The 22,608-nt window shown below is 34.3% G+C and overlaps 3 protein-coding genes, 4 long non-coding RNA genes and 1 pseudogene across 11 annotated transcripts in view; 4 read left to right on the top strand and 4 right to left on the bottom strand.

Annotated features, from left to right (window-relative positions):
* LOC135802962 (uncharacterized) overlaps positions 1–6,882 on the top strand; it is a 43,396-nt gene extending 36,514 nt beyond the window's left edge. Inside the window, exons 2-3 of the long non-coding RNA XR_010550685.1 lie at positions 6,556–6,732; positions 6,844–6,882. This is a non-coding gene — a long non-coding RNA (uncharacterized lncRNA). The remainder of the gene's footprint in view (positions 1–6,555; positions 6,733–6,843) is intronic.
* LOC135802963 (protein CREBRF homolog) lies at positions 309–4,811 on the top strand (annotated as a pseudogene).
* LOC135802981 (kynurenine aminotransferase-like) lies at positions 6,883–22,600 on the bottom strand (the record flags this gene model as incomplete). Its single annotated transcript, XM_065316615.1, has 5 exons — positions 22,460–22,600; positions 22,251–22,398; positions 21,811–22,114; positions 6,978–7,337; positions 6,883–6,920 (listed from the first exon to the last, which is right to left on the bottom strand). Coding segments are annotated over exons 1-5 (939 nt in total), but the record flags the coding sequence as incomplete, so codon positions are not given.
* On the bottom strand, positions 7,442–8,402 carry LOC135802977 (kynurenine aminotransferase-like). Its single transcript, XM_065316613.1, has 4 exons — positions 8,161–8,402; positions 7,949–8,037; positions 7,575–7,878; positions 7,442–7,512 (listed from the first exon to the last, which is right to left on the bottom strand). Exons 1-4 carry the CDS (start codon positions 8,183–8,185, stop codon positions 7,442–7,444), a joined length of 489 nt encoding a protein of 162 aa, XP_065172685.1. The 5' UTR covers positions 8,186–8,402.
* On the top strand, positions 8,407–9,867 carry LOC135802957 (CIMIP2 protein CG18335-like). Its single transcript, XM_065316592.1, has 6 exons — positions 8,407–8,585; positions 8,640–8,778; positions 8,842–9,114; positions 9,176–9,338; positions 9,409–9,646; positions 9,704–9,867. The coding sequence occupies exons 1-6, from the start codon at positions 8,539–8,541 to the stop codon at positions 9,771–9,773; spliced, it is 930 nt and encodes a 309-aa protein (XP_065172664.1). The 5' UTR covers positions 8,407–8,538; the 3' UTR covers positions 9,774–9,867.
* Positions 10,745–13,405, top strand: LOC135802975 (uncharacterized). Of its 5 annotated transcripts, none has more exons than XR_010550687.1 (5): positions 10,745–10,788; positions 12,522–12,595; positions 12,709–12,760; positions 12,873–12,925; positions 13,372–13,405. It is a non-coding gene; the product is annotated as an uncharacterized lncRNA (long non-coding RNA). The 5 variants fall into 5 exon arrangements; XR_010550686.1 differs by lacking the exon at positions 13,372–13,405 and adding an exon at positions 13,038–13,070; XR_010550690.1 differs by lacking the exon at positions 13,372–13,405 and adding an exon at positions 13,038–13,070 and having other exon boundaries at positions 10,751–10,788; positions 12,545–12,595.
* On the bottom strand, positions 17,457–20,866 carry LOC135802978 (uncharacterized). Its single transcript, XR_010550691.1, has 3 exons — positions 20,488–20,866; positions 20,374–20,411; positions 17,457–17,488 (listed from the first exon to the last, which is right to left on the bottom strand). It is a non-coding gene; the product is annotated as an uncharacterized lncRNA (long non-coding RNA).
* On the bottom strand, positions 21,224–21,684 carry LOC135802961 (uncharacterized). The gene is made up of 3 exons (XR_010550684.1): positions 21,629–21,684; positions 21,410–21,570; positions 21,224–21,348 (listed from the first exon to the last, which is right to left on the bottom strand). It is a non-coding gene; the product is annotated as an uncharacterized lncRNA (long non-coding RNA).
* Positions 22,601–22,608: the final 8 nt, after the last annotated feature.

Raw genomic sequence — 22,608 nt, 5'->3', positions numbered from 1 at the left:
TTCAGCACTAGAAAACAAAAACTGCTTATCGATACAATTGTGATCATTTCTCCGACGTGTATTGGAAATAATTTGTGGTGATTTGTGCCATGTTGAATATGAGTTATGTAAGACTGAGATTAGAGTCAGGCAGTCAGCAGGAATCAGTTTTCGTTTGAAATGTTGTATTTCGCTCGGTTTGTTGATCCGTGTTTCACTTCTGTTTACATCGAAACGTGCCGTCGTCGATTGGTTGGGCAGCGCGAACGCTGATTGGCTGCCGCACTCGTTTATTGAATATATTCATGTGACCTTTCCCTGCTGCCTGCAGCCCGCGCCGTACGAGCTCACTGGCAGCGCGCTCAGTGTTTACCAACATTACCAAGCAGCACAGCAGCGTGTGTCGTCACAAGCGCCACGATTTCGCGAAATAAATCGATTACCAAACGTATTCGAAGTGTGCCATCGTGTCACAATTAAACCATAAGCGCATTCCTGCAAACGAAGACAACCATTCACAGCTGACAACCATCGGAAAGACAACAATTTCGGATTTTCTCTTGTGTTGTGCTACAGAGTGACAGTGACGTCAAGCGTGTTTCGCTTGTGATTCATTTGTTTTCAAGCATGGCGTGTCGCCTCCTGCTGTAGAGCAGAATTGACAACCGCAGGAATATCTTCCCTTGTGTCTACGTTTCTAAAAATAGTGTCATCGCGCGGGTGCAGCGTGTATTTAACGGAATTGTGAGCCTTTGTCGAATTCCAGCAGGTCGAGTGGAAATTTACGCGAATATTTTGCTTTTGCTGCAGCGTGCGCCGTACACTGCGCATGCGCACCGCGCGCCTACCATAGTGTTTATGATTATCAGCAATTTATTATAAAATCGGTTGGTCAAAGTTCGTCAGTGACGAGTTATCACTAATTTTAGGCTCTCTATACAGCACGGTGAGTCGTTTTGTCCCAGCTGTGGACGTAAACCACATTTTATGATGCTCAAAATATTATTTCCTGCTGGCAGGCACCTTGTATAGTTGCGTTTTGTTTGTTTACATCTTTTGTTTTTCTCGTTTTTTTTCCCACTTGCGTATATAATTCAAATCGTTTATCAACACTGAAAACACATTTTGTGAACAAACATTGTTTATGTATTTCGCAATAATGCATCATACTTCATCATCATTAATTCAAGTTAAATATACTTTCTAGATTCTTTTGGTAAATCAAAATGGATAGCCATTGTATTGATCCTGGAATACCAATAAAAGAAGAACCAATGTTGGAATCCTTAAATTCTATAAATATCAATATGACGGCCAGCGTACCAATACCCTTGAAGAGAATCGATGATTACCGTGATATTCATTTGGACGCCATGGATTCACCAATTTACCAGGATATGTTAACACAGGTTGCTTCTCCAGAGTCTATCGACACAAATACAATGTGGAGTACCAAACAGCTTGACATGGAGATGCCCAAAATGGAACCAGGGATTCAATTTGATGATGACATCTTCCAAGTGGTGGACAAGGCGGACCTTATTCAAGACTCCACGTTAGCCAACCTCGAAAGCACTGATGACATTCTCTTTGCTGATCTAAACTTCGATGATCTTCTTTTGCCAGATGAAAATAGTTATTTGAATACAGCATCTAACAATATAAAAAGCATGTCTCTTGGTTTAGGACAGAGTAGTCTATTGAACAACCTGAACAACAATAGTTTGTTTGCGTCATCATGCCCATCGACGGGTATGGCCTATTTTAAAGACGAATACAACCTGAATTCGAATTCCTATGAGTCGTTAACACCAAGCAAGACTTTTCGCCGACGAGTCAAGCTAGTTCTAGCTCACCCCTGTTTGTACCAACGTTATCCCCATCGTCGTCCAGCCTCCAGGCGAAACACAGTACCCTCCATGAACTGCTTCAACGGGATAGTTACCCTTCACAAGAGGTACCCCTGGGGCAAAGTGTGCCCGGGCCGAGTGTGTCGGCACTCTCGCCATCTCAAGCACGCCTACAACAAAGAATGGCGCACAGTTCAAGGCTGAGCTCATCGGCACCAACGCATTCAGCTTTAAGGGACCTCTGGCAGAGGAGGGAACCCAGACCACATTTACTATCCACTGGATCACAAGTCGAGGCTGGTTCTACATCATCTTTATCGACCGGTGTGTTGAGTCCCGAAGCGCCGGATATTTCCCACGACGAATTGGACAGTGACGAAGACAGTGAGCATTATGAGGACTATTCAACTGACGGTGAGTTAATTTCTGAGGTTTAATGACTTGTGTTGGATTGCACACAAGCCAAATCTATTACGACAACAAAACTATAAAAACAGCTCTCAAGGCTTTTCCGCATTTTTCTTGAAGCGTGCGCCGTTCAAAAGATTTGCTTTATTTACGATTCGCGTAAAATTTAAATGTGCGCGGTCAATAGCATTCGTCACGTTCATTAAGCGCTGCAGAATAAAAAAAAATGCAGGTGCTTGTGCTCGCTTGCTCCTCCACCATGAATCGCAGGATTGTTTTGTTTTCGTCGGTGGCAGTGTATAAGTTTGGCCATGAAATTAACTGTTTCCTATTTGCCACACAGTACACACATTAGAGAATATGCAAATGTGTTCGATCGTTCACACAGAACGAAACCAAAACACAAAACAAGCGGACAGAAATTTGCAAACGTTTTCGGTGCTTGTTTTTTTACACTGTGGTTTTGGATAACACGTGCCTCTGAAACTACTACTGAATATTTATTTACGATGCGCTTATCTATCGCGAATTATGTCACTGAAGTTTTGAATTCAACTTTTTATCGATACTCGATTCGAGTGTGTAACAATATTGTTTTCGTAAAACGATACGACTGGTTTGATAATCGCGATCGGTGTCGTGTGAAAGTTTGGGTTTGTTTACATCGGCACAAATAGATATAATAAATGCTAAACGGTGATACGTTTTGTGACTTAAATGCCAAACGCGTGTGTGCAACTTCATTAGGTATTCATACATTATTACGAATGCGACATTTATGATTATGATTTTCATCGGTTTGCGCGTTTTTGCAACTTGCGTTTTGATTGTTTACACGTGCCTCGCGTTCTCATATTGCTTCGAACGTTTTAAGTAAAAGTTGGGAAAAAAATAAAGTGTATTTGAAAGGGAAACTTGTCAACCTTGAAATTAATTATATTTGAACTAACACTTTGCAAATATTGATGCAAATCTATTTTAGGTGACTCAGATGACGATGAAGATCACACCGGTGTGAAGTCGATGAAAAAGAAGGAACGCTTCTTTGGCAGTACAATGTACAAGCCAAGGGACCGAAAGGACAACGCCTGATAGTCAAGACCAAGACGGAGAATCCACACGTGCTGAATCAAATCACTGACCCTGTCTTCAGCCCAGATTGTGTGGTGCGTGGTATCAAGCACAGCGGGAAAGCACGTAAAGGTGACGGTAATGATCTTACACCGAATCCAAGAAAACTCTACAACATTGGCAAAGAATTGGATAAACTGGGAAGGATTATCAACGATATGACGCCGGTCAGTGAGTTACCGTTCAATGTGCGGCCGAAGACACGAAAAGAGAAGAACAAACTGGCGTCCAGGGCGTGTAGGCTCAAGAAGAAAGCACAGCATGAGGCGAATAAAATCAAACTGGAAGGACTCGAGAATGAACACAGTGGGTGAATGAATACATTTAAATTTGATTGAATAACACTACATTGATGAAAACTTTCAGAACGACTCTTGAACCATTTGAACCAAGCCAGGCACATACTTAAAGTGAAGATTAACAATTGTGCGCAGGGGAAACAGGATGAATTCACTCAGCATGTTGAGAAAATAGCTAAATCTTCTATGAGTAAGTGTTTAAATCTACTTTTTTCGATTTATAACTAAAATTCTATGATGTTTAGAAGTGAAAATTGCTGGCCAAACAACAGAGTACGTTAACAAAGTCCTGGAGAAAATGAAGGTGCACAATGGTGGCATCCACATAACAATGGAAAACTGTATGCTGTAGTCTCCAACACAATATACTTACAACCACGTAGGCTGCTTGATATTCACGACGGGAATCTCTTCGTTTTATATTTTACATGTTTATTATCGCCGACGGGTGAATTTGTTATTTATTTTGTTTTTGTTATTTTAAATCTAAGTAAGTTGCGATCAGTCCACAGCAATACGTTGGGCTGCGATAGTTTCAAGAAATAGCATTGATAGTTCCTATTATTTTATGTTTATTAAGATGTCCTCAAATGTGGCTGCAAGTGAGGTAGTCAATTGCGATAGCTTTACTGAATACAATACAAAACAAATGAATACGAAAACAAAGAGTAAGAAAGTCATATTATATAGAAATATTTACGCGTTATTTACCTGTAGTAGAGTACTATGTAGATTTGCTACACTTTGATTCTGAATGCGAACGATTTGTGAGTTTGGAGAATGTGGAGTTACCAGCGTTTAAATGCGTTTTTTTTTGTTAGTCACATCGATGTAATGATATATTTCGTGCAATTTAAGTGTTACAGTAAGAGCATTAGGGCTATATTTATAATAATATGCTACAGACATAAGCCTAAACTAAGTGATGTGATGTAAGCAGGGCAGGAACCGAAATGAGCACACACGAAAATAAATTTGTAACGCGAAGAAAACAAAAACATCGGGAAAACGGAAAACACTGTCAAAATATTCATACTTTGAGTGTTTACTGCAATTTTATGGACTTGGCTTGACATGTTCTTGTTTATCTAATAAACAAGTACATAAATTGTATTTATTCTCAAAGAGAAAATTTCAACATGAAGTTTGTTTGTTTTATTTAGTAATTATGCATTTTGTAGAATGATATACACGTTGTTTTTTACAATTTCTTAAAGCTTTGTAAACACTCAATGTAATCTTCATTTTACTGTTTGGCTAGCCCGTGCAAATTTTTTGGCACAAGCACTAGATGTTAAATAGATGAAAAATCGTTAATATTTACCGGAAATTTAAAATTCAGCAACGAATCGCATACCCAAAATTGTCACACTTTGACATAATAATGATAAATGTGAAATGTGTTCAGTTTGTGATAGATGTTCATGCCGTTTATTAGATGCACGTTGTAAATATGATTATTACAAATTGCGCGGATGTGTAAATTGCGATGTAAATATGTACGTGTATAAAGGTGATGTTTCTAATTTTGTGTTTCTACACTTTCGATAATAAGAGCATAGTCTATTTATGTACGCATAATATTCGTTGTAAGTCGATTAAGATACATAGTTTTAGTAATCTAGTGACTATTGTTTCGATTAATTATTATACAACTTGGCTGTGTTAATACTTTTTAATTTTAAATGATGCGAAGAGTGCAAACGAACTGTGAAGAAAAGTAATTACATATACATTACTCCGCATAGCAGGGAATTTTAACAGAAAGTGCAAATTTGTAGTTTTGAAGCTTATTAAAGCTTCTTGATATTCACAAATTATATTTTAATATGGAACTAAAGAGAGAGTATGAATACAGTTTGTTTCTTGATGCTATCTGATAAGAAAGACGATATATATATTTATACCTTTTAAAATTGTAACTCTTGTTAATAATTACGACTAAAAAATGATGTTAAACTTAAGAATTAATCGTGTTTACAAAGGAACGTATTGGAATTTGATTATGGAGAGAATTTGGGCCACCTTTTTATTATGACGAAATAAAATATGCATCGGTGATAAAAACAGCAATTATTAGAAAGAGAGATGGAGATCGGGGAGTTTCTCTACACGATGCATACTTGTTCAACCTTCCAGTCCTTCCGAAAGTGCCCTATAATGTCCTTCTAAAATGAGCAAGTTCAGGAAAATTTAAAAACATGGTGTGGAAAGCACCCTGTATTTAGTGCACTGATTAACTTTCTTAAATTAAATTCTGAATCGAAATTAAAAAAATGCAAGTTCCATGCATAGTACGAGTACAATTCTTTTCAGGTTCTGCACTACCACACTGAAACTATCAGTGTTTACAAACAAGTTTTCTTATCTCTTGCAATTTTTATGCGGTCGCCACGCGGTTTGTTTGCGTACCGCGTCAGTCTTATTCTTGTCGCCAGGTGATCAGCATGTACATTTACCTGACAATAATTTGAGTCTCTTTATTTATCTTATTACGTTATTACGTAGTGTTGTTTCTCAATGCTCCTTCGATTGTGCGCGGGTGATATGCGTCGTTTATGGATTTTGCTACTGAGTCTGACATTGTAGAAGGACTATTCTTTCATCAGATTGTAAGAATTAAATTTCTTTATCATTTTCCTAAATAACTTTTGTGATTATCTCACAAATTGACCCCCAAAATAGCATTTTTATGTTTGATGGACTAATTTTTGCTGGTTTTACGGATTTTGCACCTGAACCTGACATCGTAGGTGAAACATTCTTGCCCCAGATTGTAAGTATTAAATTTCATAATCATTTTCCTAAATAACTTTTGTGATTATCTCACAAATTGACCCCCAAAATAGCATTTTTATGTTTGAAGGACTAATTTTTGATGGTTTTAGGGATTTTGCACCTGAGTTTGACACCGTAGGAGGATCATTTTCCTAAATAACTTTTACGATTATCTCACAAAATGACCCCCAAAATTGCAATTTTATGTTCGAAGTACTAATTTTTGCTGTTTTATGGATTTTGCTCCTGAACCTGACATCGTAGGAGAAACATTCTTGCACCAGATTGTAAGTATTAAATTTCATTATCATTTACCTAAATAACTTTTGTGATTATCTCACAAATTGACCCCAAAATAGCATTTTTATGTTTGAAAGTCTAATTTTTGATGGTTTTAGGGATTTTGCACCTGAGTTTGACACCGTAGGAGGATCATTGCTGCTTTCAGTTTCCTTCGATAAATCAATTTTTAGGTCTAAAAGTTATTTTAGCAGATAATTCAGTTTTTTAAGTTGTAATTTCCACTTCTTACCTTGGCTTTGAAAATCGGCCATTATCATATATCCACCCTGTGGTTGAATTGGTTTTAAACCCGCTTTAACAAACGCTTTCATTAAAAACTCTCGTTTCGTAAATAACTCTTCGGATAAAGTGTAAAAGAAACACTCTTTTGGGTTATTAAGCATCAAATCAAACTCTTTCTCAAATGCTATAGCAATAGCCTCTTGTATGGGTGTCAAATGTGCGTAAATAGAATTTTGGTAAATTACTTTAAAATTATTCATCAAGCCCGCTGGCCCATAAGCCCATCCTGTTCGCCAACCGGTAATGTTGAACGTTTTGCCTGCTGAACCGACGGTAATTGTTCTCTCCCACATACCTGGCAGGGTAGCTATTGAATTTAAAACTTAGTTTAAGCATTTTCAATTAATAAAATATAAATTACCCATCCTTATGTGTTGATATGGTTTATAAACCAACCATTCATACACTTCATCAGCGATACATAAAACATTCCACTTTTTGCATAAATCTGCAATCATTTGCATTTCCTCCATATTGAAAACCTTTCCAAGAGGATTATTAGGTGTATTTAGAAGGATTGCTTTTGTTTTTGAATTGAACATACTTTCCAACTCTTTTTTGTCTAAGTGAAAATCATTAGTTGTCAATACACAACCATTATTACTTCCATTATGTGTCAGTGGTATAAAAATAGGTTTGGCACCAGTTTCTCTGATCATTGGCTCATAAGACTCAAAAAATGGCTCAATAACAATCACTTCATCACCATAATCAAGTATTCCATTAAAAATATTATACAGAGCTTGTTGAGCACCTTCTGATATAAGCATTTCAGTGTCTGGATTGATTTCTCTGTTTATCAGTTTAGAGTAAAGTTTTGAGAGGATATTAACCAATCTAGGATGACCCTACATATATTTAGATTTAGTATTTTGCATAATAAGCGTACATACCAATTAAATGTGAATGTAAACTTACGTATTCTTTGGTGTATTGATGAAGCAATACATTATCGCTTCTAGCTACATCTGCTAATGCTTCAGTTACATGTTTCGGTGGTGCAAAATCTGCAAATCCAACTCCTAAGTTAATTGGATTATATTTTGAACAAGATTCAATCATTTCTACCCTAAACATCAAATTTAAGTCATTTTCCTAATTAGAATTAACGATAAATCGTAATATCTTACCAAATATTCGGGCCAGGACTTCCATATCGGTCAGGAAGTTTGAATTTTGTGCTAATATCACTCATTTTGCAAACTGCTTTCTTGAGAAATTTTAATGTGTTTATATATTAGCTCAATTATTTGTTGCATTGTAGTTAATAATATCTCTACATTGACATGAAATGTGACACGAAATTGTGTATAATTGCATATAATTGCAAAAATATTTACCCTTGTTTTTCATAAATTATTGTGCTGTCACAAAAGTTTATGACAAGCAATCACCTCGTTATGTTATAACTTGTCAAACAATAAATTGTAGTAAAAAATTCATACGTATTTTAAATTATTGAAAATTTTTACAAAATTTTGCGAGAAAATTTTATTAAAGTGGCAAAAATGTCGATGGATTTGATTTCGTCACCAAATCCACATTTTATTCCAGGGTAGTATCAAAGTATTCTCCTCGAATTATTATATTTAATGTTATTTTAACAAAGGTACACTGGTCATTGTCCCGAATACAAATATCGTGTTGGTAACTCTTATGGATCTACAACGCATAAATTATTATTAGACCCATCAGTTGGGCATTCAGAAAAGTTAATATTATCGGATAGAAATGTAGATGACTATCAAGTAATACTCAATGTTTATTTAATTACTTAAGTAAATATGGTATATTTACGGTATATTTATTAGGTGGTGAGACCTGCACAAAGAGATATTGATATTGTAAACTCTCGTATCAAGCACGGTGGTGAAATTTACCAACATCCCACAATTCCAGGATATGAGGGTTTTGTACCAAGACTAAATGGTCTTTTTGGTCAAAGATATACAGTGCAAGCTACTGAAGCATTGTCTCAGTTTCAAGAATTGCAACAAGCAGATGCTAAAGCTTTGAATCAGTTGATGCGGCAAGGTGCTTTGCAAGATAAAAAGTGGGATCCGCGAGATTTAGATGATCGGGAGGTAATTTGCTTAGATAGACACGAAATTATAAAAAATATTTATAAAATTTATGCGGTACTAGTTGACGACTAGTGAGTTTACTTTGCCGCTTCTTGAAGTACGACCGGAATGTGCTGCGGTTCAAAGAAATTTGCCAATAGAAGAGCCACCAATCACACCACCTATGCATTCTCATAGTCCTTATTTTATGGAAAATACTCAAGCTGAGAAATATTTAAAACAAGGTGTGTGTGATATTTAAAAAAATCATTATTGATCACAATTATGATTCCGTCATATTATTTTTTTATTCAGGATTTTCTGGTCATTTACCATTCGGTTATTCTTCGTTTGGAAAAGCTAATCAAGCGTTAACAAACGGTGCTCTTTGTGATTTTACTTCTAACTACCGAAAACGATTAAGTACCGAATGGGCCCCGGTGTCAGTGAGTAGACCGGATCCTCCTCTAGCAATAATAAGTCATCATGTTTATCAAAGACATGTGGGCTTGTTGCCCAATTATGGCGGCCATGTACCAGGAGAAAAGTTCCGGTATGACTTAGAAAAGTTTCTTTATTTGTAATATCAATGATGAAATATTTTTTTAAGATTTGGGAATACATTTGGAAATGATACCAGAGATGCAAAACGATGGCTCAGGCAAGATTTTAGTAACTAAAATTTGGTTCCTTAACGTTTCGGATTGGGATATTTTGGGGAATTTGATATTTCTATATTTTTTACAATTTCAGAATAAAAAAAGTTGTCTCTAATTGTTCCTCCACTTACTCAACTATGGTTAATGAAAGCAAAACACCACTTTAATAGTTAAAGAAAAATCTTTCATTAATTTTAATCTAAATTCCTTCAAAGTTCTAAGTTCCTTCTGAATTCCGGAATTCTTATTTGTATTCAGAGATGGCACTAGCATGAACTAAAAATCATAAAATAGAATTGTATTGTTTATTTCTATATTTATCGGCAAACGTAAGTAATCGGCATGAGAATTGTGTATGTTTTGAACAGAACTGACACTTTCTTATAGCATTCGCCGCGTGGAATGCAACGCATGAGATTCACGAGTGCCGTCCCCTCACGCCACATGTTGGCACATCTTAGTTTAGTTTTGGTCGCAGGTAACGTGCTACATGCGATTCGTGCCATCGACGCACTTGCTTTGCGCACCTCTTGCTTTCTTATCATAAACTGTTGCGTCGTTGCTGGCACAGTTTGCAGCCAGTTTTGTGCCGGTTTATGGCTCATCCAGACGTGTTTTACGCGACTCGTACTCGTATTGTTCGTTCGGACTTCTATGCTCCAAATTCGCATTAAATTTGATCATCAATCGACTATTTAATTGTTACTACTATAGTAATGCTATTTACTCTTTGCGCGTTTATTGTCCGGCCGGTTTTTTATCGCGCTGAAAGTGTATATTGCAACTCACAAGGTGTCGAGTTACGATGTGAATCAAATACATATTGTCCCATGTTGATTTCTTCATAATTAGAATGACCAATCGCGCTTGTGAACTTTTTATAACTTTTAATTAAACCGCACAGATTGTTTGATTGTTTCTTCGCTGTTAGAATGTAATATTACTAAATCGTATGAAATATTTTTGTTTTAACTTATGTTTTCTTTTTAAATTTACAGTATTTGCCGAGCCTTGGAGTCCGATAAGTTGTGCATTGGTAAGTTTCTAATTCAATTATATTTTTCATTATAATTTCTGCGTTGTACATCTGTTTATATCTACGTAGTTTTTTGTATTGTGTTTCACCGCGTGTTGCAAAGGCACATATAGTCGCGTTTCCATACTCTCTATTTCTTTTAGTATACGAGATATTCGCAATTGAAGAAAACTCTGAAAAACTGAAAATGTCAATTTTTCGCATCTTTTGAGAGGATTTAAGAACCTTTACTCTTCAAAAATTAACTATTTTCTTATCTTCTTATATTATAGTCAAATTTTAATTCCAAAGAAAAAATTGCCAAGGGGGGGTGCTTGATACTTTTTTTCGACGATTTTTGATAATTAATATCTCTTAAACTAAAACCCATAGCAACCAATGCATTGCGGATTATGAAAGATTGGAACATTCTCTATCAGATAAAGATATAAAATAATTATATTTCTTACAGTAAAAGGTCGAAAATTGCGACTAAAAGTACTAAAAAGTGACATTTTGCAATTTTTGCCCATTTTATTGAATCGCGAATATCTCGTAAACTAAAAGAGATAATTAAGATCCGATTGCAGCGTCTTAATCTACGGACTATTCTCTATAAGATAAGCTAGTTAAAACGGAAATCTGAGAGATGAAATTTTAATTCGAAAGATAAAATGGGCGAATGAAAGTCAGCCCAAACACAATTCACTTCTACCGCTACCCTTGTACGGTGCACTGAATAAAGTCACTTTCACCGCTACCCTCGTATGTACCCGTGTAATGGGAATCACTTCCACCGTTACCTTCGTACGGTGCCCTGAATGGAAGTCACTTCTACCACTACCTTCGTACGGTCAATTATAAGAAAGCGGGCAATCATACGAAATTACATTATTATTATTATATAAGTCGTATTTTAATTTTTCATTGCTTTTAATAAACTAAATTGAGGCAGATGGTCATCATTCATATATGTCACTAGCATGAACTAAAAATCATAAAATAGAATTGTATTCTTTATTTCTATATTTATCTGCAAACGTGGGCATTCAGCACGAGAATTGTGTTTGTTTTTATCACAATTTATTTTCTTATCGCTTCGGCCGCGTGGAATGCAAGGCATGAGATTCACGAGTGCCGTCCGTTGCCATCCCCTCACGCCGCATGTTGGCGCATCTTAGTTTAGTTTTGATCGCAGGTAACGTGCCTATTTGGCCGTAACTGCGTAACTGTCGTGTGTTTTCAAGGACTACTTTTTTTTTGTTTTAAAGATTTTGCACCTGAGTCTGACATCGAAGAAGAACCATTCTTGCAACATGTTATGAATATTAAATTTCTTTATCATTTTCCTAAATAACTTTTCTGATTATCTAATAAATTGACCCCCAAAATGCATTTTTATGTTCGAATGACTAATTTTTCGTTGATAGAAAGGATAAACCTTAAGGGTTTCACTAAAACTTTTACCACTCTACGACATGTTTCGCCACACTGTGGCATCATCAGGCAGATAAATATTATCATTTTCTTAATTTACTTTTGTGATTATCTCACAAATTAACCCCCAAAATTAAATTTTTATGTTCAAAGGACTAATTTTTAATGGTTTTAGCGATTTTGCACCTGAGTCTGACATCATAGAAGGACCGTTCTTGCATCAAAGTGTAGGTATTAAATTTTTTATCATTTCCCTGAATAACTTTTGTGATTATCTCACAAATTGGCCCCCCAAAATGGCATTTTTATGTTCGAAGGACTAATTTTTGATGATTTTAAGGATTTTTCACCTGAGTCTGAGTTCGTAGAAGGACCATTCTCGCATCAAATTGTAAGTAATAAATTTCTTTATCATTCTCTTTATTTACTTTTGTGATTATTTCACAAATTGACTCCCAAAATTGCATTTTTAATGCTCGCAGGACTAATTTTTGCTGGTTTTAGGAATTTTGCTCTTGAGTCTGACATCGTAGGAGGAACATTCTTGCATCAGAATGTAAGTATTAAAATTCTTTATCATTTTATTAATTAACTTTTGTGAATACCTTACAAATTGCCCCCAAATATTGCATTTTTATGTTCGAAGGACTAATTTTTGATGGTTTTAGGGATTTTGCACCTGAGTCTGAGATCGTAGAAAAAACCATTCTGGTATCAGATTGTAAGTAATTAATTCCTTTACCATTTTCCTAAATAACTTTTATGATTATCGAACAAATTGACCTCCAAAATTGCGTTTTTATGTTCGAAGGACTAATTTTTGATGGTTTTAGGGATTTTGCACCTGAGTCTGACATTGTAGAAGGGACTATTCTTGCATGAGAATGTAAGTACTAAAATTTTTATCATCCTCTAATTAACTTTTCTGATTGTCTAACAAATTGACCCCCAAAGTACATTTTATGTTTGAAGGACTAATTTTTTGCTGGTTTAGGGATTTTTGCACCTGAGGCTGACATTGTAGAAGAAGAACCATTCTTGCACCAGATGGTGAGAGTATTAGAATTTATAGCATCATTTTCCTAATTAACTTATTGTGATTGTCTCAAAAATTGACCCCTAAAATTGCATTTTATATTTGAAGGACTAATTTTTCGCTTGTTTTAGGGATTTTGCACCTGAGTCTGACATCGTAAAAGGGGCCATTATGGTATGGAATTGTAAGTAAGTGAATTCCTTTGTCATTTTCCTAAAATAACTTTTTGATTATCAGTACAAATTGACCTTCAAAATTGCATTTTTTATGTTCGAAAGGACTAATTTTTGCTGATTTTAGAGGATTTTGCACCTGAGTCTGTTGACATCGTAGAAGGGACCATTATGGTATCAGATTGTAAGTAAATAATTCCTTTATCATTTTCTTAAATAACTTTTTATGATTATCATTAAAATTGACCCAAAATTGCATTTTATGTTCGAAGGACTAATTTTTGCTTTTTAGGGGATTTTCACCTGAGTCTGACTTGGTAGAAGGACCATTCTCGCATCAAATTGTGGTAATAAATTTCTTTATCATTCTCTTGCGAATTTACTTTTATGATTATTTCGATCCCAAAAATTGCATTTTATGTTCAGGACTAATTTTTGCTGTTTTAGGAGTTTTTCACCTGAGTCGGACTTGGTAGAAGGACCATTCTCGCATCAAATTGTAAGTAATAGAGATTTCTTTATCATTCTCTAATTTACTTTTATAGTTATTTCTAGAAATTGATCCCCAAAATTGCATTTTATGTTCGAAGGACTAATTTTTGCTTGTTTTAGGGATTTTCACCTGAGTCTGACTTGGTAGAAGGATCATTTTCTCGCATCAAATTATGGTAATAAATTTGCTTTATCATTCTCTTAATTTACTTTTATAGTTATTTCACAAATTGATCCCCAAAATTGCATTTTATGTTCAGGGGGACTAATTTTTGCTTGTTTTAGGGATTTTTCACCTGAGTCGGACTTGGTAGAAGAACCATTCTCATCAAATTGTAAGTAATAAATTTCTTTATCATTCTCCTAATTTACTTTTATGATTATTTCACAAATTGATCCCCAAAATTGCATTTTATGTTGGAAGGACTAATTTTTGCTTGTTTTAGGGTTTGCACCTGGGTCGGCATCTCGTAGAAGGACCATTCTTGCATCAATTGTTATTATTAAATTTCATTATCTTTAATAACTTTTGTGATTATTACACAAATTGACTCCCCAAAATGTAATAGCATTATTGTTTTCTTTTAATGAGAGCTCATGCATATTTTTAAGTTTTTCTAATTATAATTATTTCTCTTATTTCTACCCGATCACATATTTAACGATTCCTTAGGCATTTATTTTGAGAAAGGGTGCATGCTAGTGCCATCTATCAGTTAGAAACTACAACAACCGAAGTTTTGAGCTTCGGTCCGTCGCCATAAGAGGCAGCACATTACTGATTGCCGCGAAAACTTTATCAGCCTCCTCAACTTTCTGCGATCCTAATATTTAATCTTTATTTTTGTCGACTCTGAGAGGCAAAAATGACACAAAATTGGACTCAGAAACAGTCGAAACTCGACTTTTGGGTATTCCGGATCGCAGAGAGTGAGGGAGGCTGATAAAATTCAGCTTGACAACAATAGGAAACGAGGAAAAAATTAATGTTTAAAATCTTCTTTCAGCAAGTGCAGCTTCTGTATATTCGGAATTTTTTAGAATTTTTGTGTTCAGTTCTGTTAGCAATAATTCTATATCGACTTTTATGTAATTACTTTCTTAACATTGATCGTTTAGGCTCTATTTGCATGTTTTTTAATAAATTGTTTTACATACCAATAGGGGGCCTTGATATAAGTGTGTTACTGGTTTCCGATTCAATTTAATCACTTTCAGAATCGAAAACAAATTTAAAAATTTAGTATTAGAACCTACATTTGCTGAAAAAAGATTTCGTCATAAAAAGAAGGCAGGCATTTTCTTTTTATGTCGAATGTTGTTTCATTAAAATTTACAAGTGGGCATAAATAGTTTGAGTACTAATAAAAATGTTTCTAAAATAACCGGTGTAAAATTATATTATCAATCATAATCGAAGCAAATTTAAAAATTCCCACTTTTTTTAATTTTCGACATAAAAGAGAAATCTTTTGCTTTTATAACAAAATCTTTTCTTTCAAAATTTTTTCGATGCCATTTTGTGGTTTTTCAATAAGTAAGCCATCTTGTCCAAGAATTCTTCAAGGACCAAAGGGATTTGGTTCTTTTTTTCTAGCCCTATTAGTTGTCGAGATAATTACCATTTAATCTTTTTATAAATTAGACTATTCCGACGGGATACACGTGTTTTTATTCTAATTGCAAATGGGGCTAAACGGTTGAAATACTAGCAACAAATTTACTAAAACAATCGATGCTTAAGAATTAAACTATCTATCAGTAGCCGAAGCAAATTTTCTAAATTCCAGCTTTTAATTTTCAACATGAAACTTTGGCCCTTTTATAGTGAGTATTTCGACAACTAAAAGGGGTTAGGAATAAAAATAACTACATATTCTTGATCCTTGAAGATTTAGACAAGATAGCATATTTATCTCAAAACGAAGACTAGACACCAAAAATTTTTTTATGAAAAGATTTTTTGTTATAAAAAGACAGATTTCTCTTTTTGTATTTGGAAATTAAATATTGGAAATTTTAAATTCCTGAATTTCGAATTCTCATAAACAATTTAATTCATATCAATTATTCTAGTAAGTTTTACTAACGTTAACCGTTTGAACCTAATAACACAATTGAATGAAAACATGTGCATACCGTCGGAATGAACCAAATTTAAAGATTAAATAGTGATATCTCGACAACTAAGAACTTAGAAAAGAACATATTCTTGATCATAATCCCCAAGATGGCATCCTAATAAAATGATGAAAATGGCACAAAAATTTTAAAAGAAAGATTTCGTCATAAAAAGGCAAAAGATTCTCTTTATGTTGAAAAGAAAGTAAATATTGGGAGCCACAGAATTCTGATTTCGAATTCTGATAATTAATTTAATTCTATATCAGTATTCTAGTAAAATATTTTACTTTGCTTTTATTAACGGTTTTAGGCCTATTTGCAATATTATTGAAAATTGAATGTACCGAAACAAGTAAATAATACATATAATAATTTGGCGGGAATTTGTCTGTCCACTTTCTGCGTTCCTAATACTACAGACTGATGAACAGCAACATTTTCAGCAAATTTCTCGGTAAAATTTTGTCCGAGGAAATCCATTGAAAATCGGTGACAAAATTCTTTTGAATATATTACAGGATCGCAGAAAGTTGAGGAGGCTGAATCTCCAGCAATCTTGAATAGCGGCGTAGTTTAGTTACTCGTGGATAGATGACACTAGTGATAGCATTTTTAAATTAATATTGATACAAATTGACTTTTGAATTATTTCCCATACTTAATAGTGGCATTACCACATTTTAAGTTTAAAATTTATGGATTAATTAAAGGAGTAACGATATTTGCGAGCTATATGTTCTCAGTTTTGGAGCAAATAAAATAATAAAAATTTATAGTTAAAATATAAAACAACAATTTTATTCAAAACGTGTAGAATCACAAACTCAATTTCTCAATATATACAGCATTTTAAAAAATACATATGCATAAAAACAGGATAATATTACACAATTATATAATGCTCTTTTTATAACTATTAACAAAATAAACAAAAATGAAATAATAACTTAGCTTCGAATTATTTGTAAATTCATTTCAATCGTATTTGGTATCATCATCAACACCGGCAATCCAATCTTCAATTTCTCGGACTCTATAAATCAAAAATGAATAACAAAACAGTAACATATAAAATATTATAAATTGCAAAAATATAACATACGTTCTGGGTATTTTAGTCTAGTTGACACATCCATCTTCCCGGTAATCAAACTTCATCCTCAAAACGCACTCTACCTGTACCACGGAAGCTCTCAGTTGGTCCTGTTGATAAACTGAGGCCATCTCAGGTTGCCAATGCTTCATCCAACAACTGGAAAATATTTATGTAAATGAAGAATATGGAGTATACATAAATTAAATTAATTATTCTTACAGGATCCATAAAAGACTCCCATTTTAGAGCAACGTACGAAGATAGCGGTAAAGTGAGCTCCCATTCAAAACACCGTAGGGTAGCGTTAACTTTTTATGTAAGTGTTAATGCAAGAACTCATCGGACTCCATGGTACAGCGAATACTGTAAAAAACGTAGAGTTAAAATAACTTGCATAAGGAAGTATGTATAAATATAATATATAAGGTAGTATATATAAATCTCGCAATAAAATTCAATACAGAGAGATGCAGAATTAAATTCTCATCTGGGAAGAATTAGTCCAAACTTATTGTGACACCGCGCGCTCACGGAATTTATATCAGTAAAACTACAATTCCAAGCGCAACGAGTACCAGTGCGTATACACACAACTTTCATTTATAACTCGCGTTTACGGGTTTTCTTGCAATAGAAATTTCATTACGGAGATACAAAATTAAATTCTGCTTCTGGGGAAATTATTCCTAACTTATTATGACACCGCGCGCTCGCAGAGTAATATCAGTGAAACTACAATTTCAAGCGCAGCGAGAGGTACCAGTGCGTACACACAACTTTCAATACAACTCAAGCGCAACGGTACCAGTGCACGTATACACATAGCTTTCTTATAACTCGCATTACGGAATGTTCATGCAATAGAATTTCAATACAGGGAGATACAAAAAATTAAATTCTGAATCTGGGAAAATTGTTTCAAACTTAGTGTGACACCGCGGTCGCGAGTTAGATCAGTAAAACTACAATTCCAAGCGCAACGAGTACCAGTGCTATACACACAACTTTCATTATAACTCGCGTTACGGAATTTTCATGCAATAACTTTCAATACAGGGAAGTACAAAATTCTGCAAATTTACTTAAGTGGTGTTAAACTTGGTGTGACATTGCGATCACCCGAGTTATATCAGTAAAACGACAATTCAAGCGCAACGAGTACAAGTGCGTATACACATAACTTTTCATTATAACTCGCATTACGGAATGTTCTTGCAATAAATTTCAATACACGGGAGATACAAAATTAAATTCTGCATCTGGAAAAATTATTCCAAACTTGAGTGTGACACACCGGGTCGAGAGTTATATCGAGGTAAAACTACAATTCCAAGCGCAACGAGCACCAGTGAGTATACACACAAATTTCATTATAACTCGCGTTACGGAATTTTCTTGCAATAGAATTTCAATACACGGAGATACAAAATTAAATTCTGCATCTGGGAAGAAATTATTCCAAATTTATTTGTGACACCGCGATCGCGAGTTATATCAAAAACCTACAATTCAAGCGCAACGAGAGTACCAGTGCGTATACACAACTTTCATTATAACTCGCGATACGGAATTTTCTTGCAATAAATTTCTATACAGAGAGATACAAAATTAAATTCTGCATCTGGGAAAATGATTGCAAACTTGGTGTGACACCGCGTTCGCGTGTTATATTCAAGCTGATTTCAATACAGGGAGAAAAATATAATTGAAAAACATCAATTAAACAGAGATGAAATTTTAATTCTTAAGAAAAGGAGTACTTGAGGGGTGCTTGATGCCTACTTTTTCGACGATTTTTGATAATTAATATCCTCTTAAACTAAACGAGATAGCAACCCACAATTGTTGATTATGAAGATTGGAAAATTGTCTATCGGATAAAATATAAAATAATTATATTTTCTGCAGTAAAGGTCGAAAAACGCGACTAAAGTGCTAAAAGTGACATTTATCAATTTTGCCCATTTTATTCAATCGCGAATATCTCATAAACTAAAAGATAAATAAGATCTGATCGCAGCATCTTAATCTACGGACTATTTTCTATCAGATAGGATATTTAAAAGGGAAATATGAAGACAAAATTTTTAAGTCTTAAGAAAAAATTGCCAAGGGGTGCTTGATACTTTTCGACGATTTTGATAATTAATATCTCTTAAACTAAGCAGAGATAACAACCCACGGGTATTGATTATGAAAGATTGGAAATTGTCTATCAGATACAAATATAAAATAATTATATATCCAACAAGTAAAAGGTCGAAAACGCGACTAAAAGTGTAAAGTGACAATTATCAATTTTGCCATTTTATTCAATCACTTGAATATCTCGCAAACTAAAAGAGATAAATAAGATCTGATCGCAGCATCTTAATCTACGGACTATTTTCTATCAGATAGGATCTTTAAAAGGGAAATATAGGCTTACAAAATTTTAAGTCTTAAGAAAAAATTGCCAAGGGGTGCTTGATACTTTCGGACGATTTTGATAATTAGCTATCTCTTAAACTAAACGAGATAACAACCCACGAATTGTTATTTGATTATGTGCTTGATACTTTTTTTCGATGATTTTTGAAAATTCATAGCTCTTAAACTAAAAGCCACAGCAACCAACAAATTGCTGATTATGATAGATTGGAAAATTCTGTATCAGATAAAAATATAAAATAATTATATTTCCTATAGTAAAAGGTCGAAAAACGCGAGTAAAAGTGCTAAAAAGTGACATTTTTCAATTTTGGCCCATTTTATTCAAACGCGAATATCTCGTAAACTAAAAGAGATAATTAAGATCTGATCGCAGCGTCTTAATGTACGGACCAATCTCTATCAGATACAATAGTTAAAAGGGAAATCTGAGAGATGAAATTTTCAATCTTAAGAAATAATTGGTAATTTGATAATTGATCATTTTTATCAACGATTTTCGACAGCGAGCATCATACAAACTATATGAGATAGCAATCAGAAAATTATTGATTACGGAAGAATGGAAAAATCTCAATCAGATGGAAATTTAAAATAATTTAATTTAATGGGGCGAGTATTCGAAAAACGCGACTGAAAGTGCTAAAAATTAAAATTTATAAAATGTTGACGATTTATTTTAATTGCGAATATCTCGTAAACTAAAATCTTGTGTCTTTGCACCACGCGGTGGAACGCAATAAAAAAAACAACGTAAGTATAAACTAATGTACGACGCAGAAATTATAATGAAAAATATAATTGAATTATAAACTTACCAATGCAGAACTCATCGGACTGCAAGGCATGGCAAATACTGTAAATAAAAAAAAGAATAGGTAATATTTAGTAGTAACAACCAAACAATCTGTCCGGTTTAGAAAGTTACGTACATCAGCACGATGGGTCATTCTAATGATGAAGAAATCAACATGGAGCAATATATAAATTTGATTCACATAGCAATTCGACACCTCGTGAGTTGCAATATACACTTTCAGCGCGATCAAAAACTGGCCGGACAATAAACGCGCAAAGAATACATAGCAGTACTATAGTAGATACAGTTAAATAGTCGATTGGTGATCAAATTTAATGCGAATTTGGAAAGCAGAAGTCCGAACAAACAACACGAGTCGCGTAAAATATGTCTGGATCGACCTGAGACCGACACGAAACTAACTGCAAAGTGAGCAAGCAACGACGCGACAGTTTATGATAAGAAAGCAAGAGGTGCGCAAAGCCAGTGCGTCGATAGCACGCGACCTTCAGCGCGAATCGCATGTAACACGTTACCTGCGACCAAAACTAAACTAAGATGCGCCAACATGCGGCGTAAGGGGATGGTAACGAACGACACTCGCTCGTGAATCTCATGCGTTGCATTCCACACGGCGAATGCGATAAGAAAGTGTAAGTTGTGTTCGAAACAAACACAATTCTCCCCAGATTGCCCACGTTTGCCGATAAATATAGAAATAAACAATACAATTCTATTTTATGATTTTTAGTTCATGTTAGTGACATCTATGAATGATATAAATAAGAATTTAAAGTAAAATTTAAATTTACATTATAATCTATTAAAGTGGTGTTTTTGTAATTGTTTTGTAATAATCAACATGTCAATACATACAATATTTGGAGTTTATTTAAATTTAAAATTATATTGTATAACAAGTTCATACTGTTTATTGTATCTTAGAAAACAGATCATGGAGGACTCGAGCTGCAGCGCACAGTTTTTCATCTCGCTATAAATACATAAAAATCATTAATACAGACTTACTGCAATTTGTTCAAAATTTCTTTTACCTTGATAAAACAAAAACGAATTAAATTCTCTGCCACTAGCTTGTTCTCGGTGCTATAAAATGCAGAAGCAGGAAAACCCATCAAACCATTCCTAGCCAGCCACTTCGTCAATCGTATATCTTTGTAATTTCCTGTCTCCTTTGATAAATCAATGTTTGTACCTACGGATTATTTATGCTGTTAATTCGCAGTTTTTAAAGTATAATTTCCACTCCTTACTTTGGTTTCGAAAATCGGCAATTATCATATATCCACCCTGTGGTTGAATCGGATTTTACATAAAACATTCCATTTTTTGCATAAATCCGCAATCATTTGCATTTCCTCCATGTTGAAAACTTTCCCAAGTGGATTATTAGGTGTATTTAGAAGGATTGCTTTAGTTTTTGAGTTGAACTTACTTTCCAATTCCTTTTTGTCTAAGAGAAAATCATTAGTAGTCAATGCACCACCAGTATTACTACCATTATGTCTCAGTGGAATAAAAATAGGTTTGGCCCCAGTTTCTCTGATCATAGGCTCATAAGGCTCAAAGAATGGCTCAATAACAATCACTTCATCATCATCATCAAGCATTCCATTAAAAATATTGTACAGAGCCTGCTGAGCACCTTGTGATATAAGCATTTCAGTGTCAGGATTGATTTCTCTGTTTATCAGTTTTGAGTAAAGTTTTGAGAGGATATTAACCAATCTGGGATGACCCTACATACATTTAGTATTTAGTATTCCTTTAAAATTTCATGGACATTAAATAAAATAATAAAAAAATATGAATAAATTATTGCTTTTTAGAGGCATAATATAAGTACATACAAATTAAATGTGCATGTAAACTTACAAATCCTTTGGTGTATTGATGAAGCAATAAATTATCGCTTCGAGCTACACCTGCTAATCCTTCAGTTACATGTTTCGGTGGTGCAAAATCCGCAAATCCAACTCCTAAGTTAATTGGATTATATTTCGTATATTCATCCATTTCTAACCTAAACATCCAATTTAAGTCATTTTTCTGCCCAAAAGTAACAGTAAACTGCATAATCTTACCAAATATTTGGGCCTGGAATTCCAAATCGGGCAGGAAGCTTGAATTTTGTGCAAATTTCACTCATTTTGGACGTTAAAACTGCTTTCATTTAAACAATACAAGCAGATGCCCATGAACATGTACTTATATATGACTTAAACTCTAAATA

Source organism: Atheta coriaria, unplaced genomic scaffold (genome assembly GCF_025399875.1).
Source record: "Atheta coriaria isolate IRGN ID8LTWV9N9 unplaced genomic scaffold, Caltech_Dcor_3.1 contig_49_pilon, whole genome shotgun sequence".
NCBI classification, from domain to species: Eukaryota; Metazoa; Arthropoda; class Insecta; order Coleoptera; family Staphylinidae; genus Dalotia; species Dalotia coriaria.
Note: the sequence above shows the minus strand (reverse complement) of the source record. Positions and strands in the feature narration are given on the sequence as shown.